The following is a 10,788-nucleotide window of genomic DNA, read 5'->3' as shown; positions in this document are numbered from 1 at the left end:
CTCAACCCGGCTCACCTCCTCTGAGGCCCTCAAAGGTCTCTGGCCATGGTTTCTTGAATCTATAGCTTAATAACCGGTAGTGCACTCAGGAACAGGCATGTGTAATCTTAAAAGCCTTTATTATACCTACTCACATAGTGTCCTGACTTGTTGGTTCCCTAGTGAACACCTGGTCAGAAAACCCACGTGTTCACTACTAAAATCCTTACCTCTGTGGGCTCTCCATCCGCTTGGCTCAGGATGGATATGAACAGTATTTCAGAGCATGGGCAGAATATAGTAGGTTGTCACTTTCTTGTGCTTGCAAATTATGCCTCTTTTGCTAGAGTCCATGTTAACTTTTTTGACCAAACTAGGTTTTTTGTCTGCCTTCATACTTGTTGATAACTTATTGTGGTCCAGTAAAATCCCCAGATTTTTCTCAAATTTCTACCTTTCTGACTTTGTAATTATGAGGTGGGTTTTTTGGTACTTTAGTAAGGCTTTATATAATTTTTTAAATTTTTTATTTATTTATTTTAAAATTAATTTTATAATTATAATTTTCTTTTGGCAGTACATATGCATGGGTAATTTTTTACATTATCCCTTGCACTCACTATTGTTCCGAATTTTCCCCTCCTTCCCTCCACCCCCTCCCCTAGATGGCAGGCAGTCCCATACATGTTAAATATGTTATAGTATATCCTAGATACAATATGTGTGCAGAACCGAATTTCTTGTTGCACAGGAAGAATTGGATTCAGAAGATAAAGATAACCTGGGATGAAAAACAAAAATGCAAATAGTTTACACTCATTTCCCAGTGTTCTTTCTCTGGGTGTAGATGATTCTGTCCATCATTGATCAATTGGAACTGAATTAGATTTTCTCTTTGTTGAAGATATCCACTTCCATCAGAATACATCTTTATACAGTATTGTTGTTGAAGTGTATAATGATCTCCCGGTTCTGCTCATTTCACTCAGTATTAGTTCATGTAAGTCTCTCCAAGAGGCTTTATATAATTTATATTTATTAATAATTTCAGTTCATCTGTGCTCTAACCTAGCCAGATCATTTTTTAGATCTTAAATCTGTCATTCAGGGCTTTGCCTATCCTACCCAGTTTTGTTATGTGCAAATTTGATGCCACCTATGCTTTTGTCCAAGCCACTAATAGCAATTCTCAATTGATAGAGAGCCATAAATGAATATTACCAGCTTATAACTCCCTATACTTTCTGCATTAGTATGAGTATTTATTACATGTTTTTAAGGAGCCTTCTGCTGATTTGAAAATTTACAAGTAGAAATAAGATTACTTGTTCTTATTGTGGGCCCTTTGATTTTTGAGTTTTTTCAATTATCTCTTCTCTCTACCCTTTTTCTCCAGGCCTGTGGTATTCATAATTTCTGTGGTCTTCTGTATTTTTCTTGCTAGCCTCAATTTATTCTGAGATTCAGAATGATTATAATCTTCTTAAAGGATTGTATTATACTTTTGTCTTCATTTTATTAACTGCCTTTCTTTCTGTTCTATTTGTCCTATTCACCCTTAAATATAAATTGATAATGAGCACTTGTACTTTTCTAATTCCTTTAACAAACTCATCAGAATTTTGTCTCATCTTTCGGATTTCATTATTTAGAATCTCTCATCTCACCAGCGTATTTCCTTGTAGCTTTTCAAAGGTCATAGTATCCTACCTAGTCATCCCTCCCATTAAAAAAATCTTTTTGAAATCTGTTTTTTCTTAAATGTAGGCCAAATGTCCCACCATATGTCTCATTTTATTACAAACTTTAATTGGTGAAAATGAAAAAATCTTCTTGGCTGTGGTATCACACTCAGAAACACAGTTCACCACCAATCTGTATGTAAAGATTAATGTGGGCTATGTTTTCTTAACTTAGTTTTCAAATGTAATGTTATGTTTTTATTTTATGAACAATTTCCCAATTACATTTTAATTTGGTTCAGGACACAGTTATGGATGTTGTGGCCACATGTTGGACACTTGTTCTGAATGAGTGACCACTCCCAAGTAATGTTCTTCCTTCTGTATGAGAATCTGATCTAGAATAAATTTTATCATGAAAGAAATTATCAGTAAGGTAAGCTAAGGAATTAATAGTTCCAGTTAATGTTTAAATAACTGGATAATCATTGTTACCTTTATTTTGCCTTCATAGCTTTTGTTATCTATTTCTTTAATTCCTACTTGTCCTAATAATTTAGTGTATAGCAAAAATTGTTTTTCTTTTTGTCATTATAGACTGAAGTATGTTTTCCTTCTCAGGTTCCTAGATTTCTTCACCTAAGCATGTAGATTTTATCCATAGAATGTTTTCTCTGTATATTTAAAAAGAAACCATAAAAAGGAGAGAGAAAAAATTCTATTTTATTTTATTTTTATTTTTTTTAAGAAATACTATAGTCACCCTGCCAGGCATGGTCTAATTGAATTTTCTTTCTTGCATCTGAAACTTTATTTCTGGTGTATACCCAAAAACCAAAAATCTTGAGAAATTGTATGATAATCACACCTACTTCCTTTTGTAGACCAATTTGTGATGACATCAGCATGTGGTTTAAGTGTTATCATACACAGACCTTTGAAAGTAATTGAAATGTTACAGTAATAAAGTAGTTGGTTTCCAAGGAATGAAGCCAGGAAATACTATTTCCATTAACATAAAGGAAGACAACATAGCATATGACAATTTTTTTTTTCAGTTTGTAAAATGCTAAAAATAGATGAATTTGTTCCTCCAAACATTTTAAAATTTTACTGTTTTATAGTTTCCAAGGGCGAGACAACTGCCTGCTGTAGAAAATTATGCTTGTTAACATTCTGTATCTTAATGTTTTACATTCAAATTTGTTGTGATGTAACAAGCTGTGAATGTGCTTCATAAGAAAAACAACTTTGCAGCCCTTAAAATTGACTCTGGCCTAAAAATGAAAGTATGAGTTCTAGACTCATTCTGTGACCTCCAGGTCAGCTGGGCCTCAAAAAGGGGTGAAATGCATGGAGAGTTTTGTTAAAGTGAATATTTTAGTAAATGGACTGTGAAACAAAGTCATGATTCACTAGTTTTATTTCCATAACTTTAAATCATATCTCTCACATACTACATTTTGACAGTTCTATTGGGGAAGGGGAAGTAACAACCCTTGGCAAGAAAAAGCAACTATTAAAGAAAGCATTCATGAAACACCACCAGAAAATCTTAATAACACTAAAAATAATTGAGCATGTAGCTTTATTCTAATACATAAACAATTTTATTACAATTAGCTGGTATATAAAGTGTTTTTTCACCCAAGTCCACAATTCTTTCTATCTTCCTTGAACACTGACAATTGATAAATAAATTAACTCAACAGCCTCCTTATGTAATTAGCTGCTGGGACTGTCAGCTGAAGGACTAAATAAGAAGATTATGGCATAACAATAAGCAACCATTACTTTTCTCAGACTTTTTAATTTCCAAAAGCATATAAAATTTTAGTCTAGAAAAATAAGTATAGATCTTATAAAATTAAGCTTTTAGGTTGAAATCAAAAGAGCACCACCTTTTTAACAAGCACACACACACACACACACACATACACACAAAATACTGAAAAATATTTCCTAAACTTTAGCTATTAAGGAGGGAGAAGAAAGCATGCTACTGTGATTTAATGGAACCACGCTAAAGATTTGACAAGCTGTATATCCCTCAGGTGCTGGCCAGAGATTGGTGGATGGGGGGTTGGAAGCAGCGCACATGTTCCACAGGAGTGCTTTCTCCATCACCAGATTTCAAGTACTTGTCTAAGATAGTAATTATTTCATCATTTAAGATCTGGAACTTTCGAATTCTCTCGACCATCTTCTTCAAAGGCTGAAAAAAGTCCAGATTAATAGTGTTACTACTTAAAAGTCAAATTTAAACATTGAACCTTTCAAAGAATCCCATATAGTAGATCAAAGTCTATCCTGGCACAAGTGCAAACAATTCCTGTGTAAGTATGCTGTTCAAATGAAAACTATCAATGCCAAGAGAAACTTTACTCCACCCATTGGTCTAAATGTGCTTCTGAGCCCAATTTGTCTTGATTATGGAATGGAAGGTAGGGGATTGCTGTAGTTTGCCAAATTTACTAACCCTTTGCATTCTTTCCCCTCTCATCCTGAGTTTTGCTTGAACCTCTTCTACTCACATCTTTTATTTAACAGCCATCACTCTTATAGTAAAAATGCAGCTAAGAAATAAATCTTGCTTTTGCCCTAAAAAAGTTCCATCTATGTGGGCATTTAGAAATCCTACTATACAAGAAACTATATGGATCCTTTTCAACATACCACATTCTTTATCACTTCATCTTTGCCATCATGTTTTTGTACTTTAAGTAAATGGTAGCAGAAGTCTAATACATCAAAGCGACGCTGTTGTCCTAGAAGCACAATAATCATACATCCAGCCCAATGGAGCCCATCTCCAAAGCACTGTCTGGAGAGAAAAAAAGTAACAAAGTGTAATTGAGCTTTTTTGAATGGAATTAGTGTTATTACATAATTCTTTACTTACACACACACACACACACACACACACACACACACACACACGGCAATAACTACATAAATGGGGCAGGGGTGGAGTTGGCCTTAAGACTTAAAATTTCCACTTAACTAGCTAAGTAATCATGTGCAAATTTTTCAGCCTCAGTTTGTTATTTATAAATACTTCACTAGATGTGTTATTGATAAACTGAAGGGATAATTGCATAAAATGCTTTGTAAGCCTTTTTGTGATTGTAGGTATGTCAATCTTTCAGTGTTCTTTTACATTACATATTGTATGTGAAAGACATTGGCTCAGATGATCCCTAGAGTTCCTGTCAATTCTGTTCTCTTTAGAATGGAAGGCTTGCTGAAATTAACTTTTCATATTCATCTGTGATAGCACAAATTCCAAATGCATCAATTCTCAGTTAAACAAAACCAATAAAGGAAGTTTGTAAGAAAGGTAAAATGAGCAATTTTCCCTAGAATTCTTCCAAACTCTTATCTTTTAGCAACTTCTTGTTCAAAGATCTTAAAAGTGCTTTTTTAAAATTTTCATCTCCTTAAAGAAGCTAGCTTAGAATTAGGGAAACAGCATAGAGCTTTTTGTCCCTACTTTCTGCTCATTGTCTGGGTATTGGATTTAGTTGTCCTAAATGCTAGATGTTTGCTTAGGTTTGGAGACTTAGTCTCCATTTTACAGGGGTTGGGGAGAGGGAGGGAAGAGTCATCTTCTTTCTTAGCTGAGAACCTGAAGTCCTTAAAGACTGTCTTGTTAAGTGGATCTAAGTGAATATTCTAATCCTCTACTACTATAAACTTGAATTTTTATAATTCCAGATTATCTTTTTTTTTTTCTTTTTCTGAGGCTGGGGTTAAGTGACTTGCCCAGGGTCACACAGCTAGGAAGTATTAAGTGTCTGAGACCAAATTTGAACTCAGGTCCTCCTGAATTCAAGGCTGGTGCTCTATCCACTGCGCCACCTAGCTGCCCCAATTCCAGATTATCCTAATGTAGGAATAATGATGATCCCTTTGGAAACCTTTCATTATATTGAGTATCCTTGCATCTGGCAAAAAATTGGGGCAGATTAAAATTTAACAAACTTACTCCACAGTGAACTCATGTGTTCCTACAGGAATACAGTACACAAACTGCATCGCACTCCAAAGCCTGTGAAATTCCACACATTCATCCACATGCATGACCCCATTGCTTGGGAGAGGTCCACGCCAGATTGGATCATCTAGGAATGTCCGAATCCGCGTCAGGATCACTTCAAACATAGATAAACCACAGCAGAGACGTTCCTTGGTCAGCAAATCTCCTTCTCTTGCTATTGCAATTTGCTAGTATTCAAGAGAAAATAACTTTTAGATAAAATAAGTATGATTTTAAATTAAGCCTCTCCCTCCCTTCACTTAAATATAGCAAAGGAGAAAAAAAGTGGGACTTCAAATGTATCCCAAGAAATATGAGTTTAAAGATACCTATCAACAGACTTCTCAGCAAATCTGCTTACTATATGGTTTGCAAGTAACTTCTCCCCTTTTTTAGTCTTTCAAGTAATGTAGATTAGAACTGTGTATTTGAACATGCTGCTATTGCTACTGACTCTTATTCTTGTACACACTTAATAGTTAAAAAGCCTATTAGTATGACTCAACACTCCCCCTCATGCTAGATGTGTACATAAAGATTGTCTTTGGGTTTGAGTTGATCAGTACAGCTGAAATGCATACATTTGGGACCGTGAGTCAAAGACTCTGTCAAGAGTGTAAAAATCGATCCTATTTCTTATTGTAGCCCAGGTACATAGGTACTATGCATGTGTAATGTATGTATGTAGGCTTTCTGTTGCCTCATAGTAGGCCATACTTGTGTTCTAGACAACAGATAATCCTGGAGACCTTATTATCCTTTTTGTATTTCTTTGTGTCTTCTAATTCTTGTATCAGTCAACTGGCAGCACATATCTTCAAGTAATATTCACTATCTTGAAAAAAGGTCCTTATTTTTCCTACATCTTGCTTTTCTTCTTTCCTCCATGTAATTTCAATGACAATATGTTTTAAATAGAACACATCATTCTAAACCTATGATCCTTTTAGTAATTCCATCATATCTCAATACTGACTAAACAATTTTTTAAATGGCTCATTTCCCCGGAAACAACTACATACCTGAGGTGTTCCCAATCTCTCAATTAAAGGAACAAGATGCAATGGAGCATATTTTGACTCTAATCTTTTCATTTTTGCATCAAGTCTTTCACCTTCTGAAACAATAAAAACAAAATATACATAAATCACATCCTAAATTCCCTGGGGAATGGGAAGTATTTAATTTGTAAGCAAATAAAGTAATGGAAAAATGATTTTGTTTTATGTAATATTTGTAATTACTTTTGATTAAGCAGAAAAATAGTATACTCAAACTAGAAGTTATGTTTTTGCTGCATATATCAAAAACTAATTCAGACAAAATACTGACTTGTAGGTTTGACCTTTCTATTTGTACATACTATCAACTGACCTCCCTTGGAAAAGGCAATGGTATCCTAAATAATACTGGGCAAAAAAGAACAAAATAATGCTTTATTCTTACCTTTGACATGAACCCTTGGCAAGATATTCTGGAATGGAGCAGCATGCAACAAATCACACACCTCTTCTAAGGACTAAAAACCAATGAGAAAAATACAAGTTAGGGGGGGAAAAAGCCTCTTAATATGATAAAAAGATATTTTTGAATAGTCAAGGCCAAAAAAAATATTGCTATTTACAAAAGTTACACTAGAGGGCACTAATCCCACAATTTAACAGTATTGTGATGAGTTTATTTTTCAGCCCTATGCTAGCCCAGGAAATCAACTAATCTAAGCCAAGCTCTGTTCACCTAAAGAGATGACCTCAAGCAAAACTGATTTCAGTGATAGGAAGAGACAACAAATGAGTGAGTTTTAAATCCATAAAATACCTACCTCCCAGGGGAAAAAAAAAAAAAAAAAAAAAAGGTTTCTTAAAGACTCCCTCATACTTTAGCCAAAAAAAGAAATGAGCACAATGGCCTGAAATAGGCCAAAAGATTAATAATGTCAGAATTACCTCATAAGACAAAGGGGACAAATATTTTCCTTAAAAAGGGGGAGGCTGAGGCTAAAAGATTAAATGATTTGCCCAAAACTGCAGCCCATAAAGAAGTGTCGAACCCAGGGCTCTTGACCCCCCCAAGTTTTATGTTTACTCTCTTACACCACAATGATTAAATCACCTTATGAAAATCAACAAAAAACTTAAGTCACTTAGTCACTTCATATCTTGCATAAAGAAATAAACATCTCAAAATATTTAAAATTCTAGAAACCTTCAATAAAACTCAAAAAAGCAGCAACCATGTAGCATGATATAAAGCACTAGTACATCAGGAACCTGACTTCATCTAGTGTAGTGCTTGCCCTATTTGGATGTGGTCTGCACCTGTGATTTCATTATGGGCTAAGGGATCCCCTCCCAAGGAAACTCCACTAATTTAGATCAGCAGCTTTACTACTACAGTTGTTGGGGACCCTGAGAGGTTAAGGGGCTTTGTCTAGGCTCACATAGCCAATTTGTGTCGATTCTTAAGGAGTATGGATGCTGGTGGTGAAGAGCAGATATTCTAAAGGAGAGGTTCCAATCTTAAGCACAAATGATTAATGGGCTCCATATTTCCACGTAATAAAGGAGTATCGAGCAAAAATCTGTTGTGTGGATGAAATGCCTCATGAAGAGTAGAAGAACAAGGAGACATAATAGTGTAAGCAGGAGACAGGTCAAGGAACAGATAAATTTATGGCCTTGGAAGTTCATTATTGAGTTGAAACTTTTATAATTTACCTAAATTGAGGCACTTATCACTGAACAGGCACTGAGACTAGCTCTATTCTTAAGAAATGGAAAAATCCTTCATTCCTGGTGTATCAATTCCCATTTGTCAATTGTTTTTTGTTTAACCAATGCTTAATGAAATTCACTATCACAAATGCTGTAAGGCAGCTCATATAATATGAGCCCTTGGACACAAATGTGCACTTGGTACTTTTTTTGTTGTTCTATTCAGATTCTAAAATTATACAATACTGTTCTATCTTTCAGTTGAGGCAATCTTGGCAGAATAGCTCTAGCTAAAATGTAAACAAGAAAGGACTCCTAACAAGGAAGAGCAAAATTAAGCTTTTAAATATGACTTCATTAAACTATGAGCACATATCACCTAACCATTCTGAGCTGGTTTACCCAGCTGTAAAAATTGTAAAATGCTTTTGGGGTAATGATAGGTTTGTAATCCTACTTTTAAATGTATCCTGATGTGTCATGAAAAGGGAATTTTTGTGAATATTTCAAATATACTAGAAGAGTTTGCTATTTTAATAGAATCTTTTTATATTTTAAATTTTTATTTAAAAAATATATAATCCTTTTATAATTTAAATATTTAAAAAATTATAATTTAGGTATAACCTAGTTGACTAAAAATGTAATTCTTAAAATAAGGCATATTTGTCTATCTATCTAGATGGATTTAAGTGAAGTTACCTGGGTCAATTAAAAAAAAAAAAAATCCCTCTACTCCCACTGCCTCAGGAAGGTTCTTGTCTTTTTTTTAAATCCACTTTCCAATCTCATTCCAGTATTCAAAACTTGTAAATTGTTTGAGGGTAGTGTCATTTTAGATTTTGTAATTTGGCACAGTGCAGGTCAGAAAAATCACTCAATGCTTGTTGACTAACAGTGCCTATTTTTTTAAAAATAAAATTCTATAATCCTGTGGGCACCAATTATGATTTGATGAACATAAGTAATCAAAACACTTTACAAGACTCTCCTGCCCCCTAAAATAAAAATAACAAAATACTCTTCAAAAAAACCATGTTTTCATTTGGGGGAGAGGGTATAGTGTTTGCAAGAATTTTAATCCTTCCCATTAAAAAGAAATCTGATTTCTAAGACTAAGTAGAACTGTCATGAACATTATCAAAGATTTGTAAATTCTAACTCAGATGACAATCCTGAACACTCACCAAACTCTGTTCTATGAGGAGACAAAAGAGGACAGCATTTCCCACTTCCCTTAGGTTCTGGAAACAGACTGTCTTCAGTTCTGCATATTCAACAATGTCCTTCAGCTGATGATGGAAGAACTCTAGGATTCCTGGGATTGCAAAAAGAGCCAGTCAATGCTGGAAGGAAGAAAATGAAAATCCCCAAACCATTGTCCCATGTTCGAGGAGCATATACATATACATATTAGCTATGGCGTTCACATGCTTCTAGGAAAAAATTCTATTGGGATGCAGGCTCATGATACAAAATTTCTCTCCATAAATTGATTTTTTTTCTTGATTAGCCCACATTCTTCTTTCTGAGTAGGGATCTTTTTCTTATACTCTGTGGTAAGTATCCTTTAATCTCAAGTCTTGAAAGTTCATGAGCAGTCCCACTTCTCTCAGCAGAGGACCTAAACCCTACTGAAGTGTGATTATAAAAGCAAACAAAATCTTCTCTCCAATTTCTTTTTTACTCCAGTTTCACAAGGTATATTATCCCTTTGTCAGGGCTAACCTCTTCCATCTTTGTCATCTCCTTTGCCTTTATGCATCTTTAATCTTGACTCCTTGCCTGAATCCTTTCCTTCTGTGATCCGACATATTTCTTCAGTCTTAATTATTTTAAAAATTTATTTTCTGACTCTGGCATCTTTTCTATCATTCTCTCTCCTCTCCATCACCTGCCAATCTAAAAAAGGGGTAGACCACACACAATGGTCATTTCATCTTACAATTTGACTCCTCTTTCAACTACCCTTTTAAAAAAAAGGTCCCATAAAGTTCATTAATATCTTTATTGTGAAATCTAAGGGTTGTTTTTTTTTTTTAAGTTTACTGATGCCTTTTGTTTTTATACTAGTCACTTCTACATATACTTTCTTTTTCACAAAGGAAAAAGAATAGTATGGAAAGCTATTCATTGCATTGAGTGCATCTGATAAGAGTATTCCAACCTCATCATTTCCCATTTTTCCAATAAAAGATAGAGAGATTTCTTCAAATTTTCTCTAGCAGCAATACTGGTCAGTATAACTAGTACTATTGTTCTTTGATGTTTCTATAGCCATATTTATTATTTTACTGATTCTGTTTATTGTACTCTCTATAGGTTTCCTCATATCTATTCAAGTTTTTTATTTTCTCGTGTTTGGAAGTTTTAC

At 34.4% G+C, this 10,788-nt stretch overlaps 1 protein-coding gene across 2 annotated transcripts in view; it reads right to left on the bottom strand.

Moving 5' to 3' along the window:
• Positions 1-3,066: 3,066 nt before the first annotated feature.
• Positions 3,067-10,788, bottom strand: part of CYFIP1 (cytoplasmic FMR1 interacting protein 1) — a 149,630-nt gene continuing 141,908 nt past the window's right edge. For both annotated transcript variants that reach the window (XM_074300298.1, XM_074300299.1), the window contains exons 26-31: positions 9,602-9,732; positions 7,147-7,219; positions 6,723-6,817; positions 5,650-5,888; positions 4,338-4,485; positions 3,067-3,876 (exon numbers count right to left, since the gene is read on the bottom strand). In XM_074300298.1, coding sequence (XP_074156399.1) covers positions 3,712-3,876; positions 4,338-4,485; positions 5,650-5,888; positions 6,723-6,817; positions 7,147-7,219; positions 9,602-9,732 — 851 coding nt within the window. In that variant the 3' untranslated portion in view covers positions 3,067-3,711. The remainder of the gene's footprint in view (positions 3,877-4,337; positions 4,486-5,649; positions 5,889-6,722; positions 6,818-7,146; positions 7,220-9,601; positions 9,733-10,788) is intronic.

This window comes from Sminthopsis crassicaudata, chromosome 3, assembly GCF_048593235.1.
Source record: "Sminthopsis crassicaudata isolate SCR6 chromosome 3, ASM4859323v1, whole genome shotgun sequence".
Lineage (NCBI taxonomy): Eukaryota > Metazoa > Chordata > Mammalia > Dasyuromorphia > Dasyuridae > Sminthopsis > Sminthopsis crassicaudata.
The sequence above is the reverse complement of the archived record's forward strand: the minus strand, read 5'-3'. Positions and strand labels throughout refer to the sequence as shown.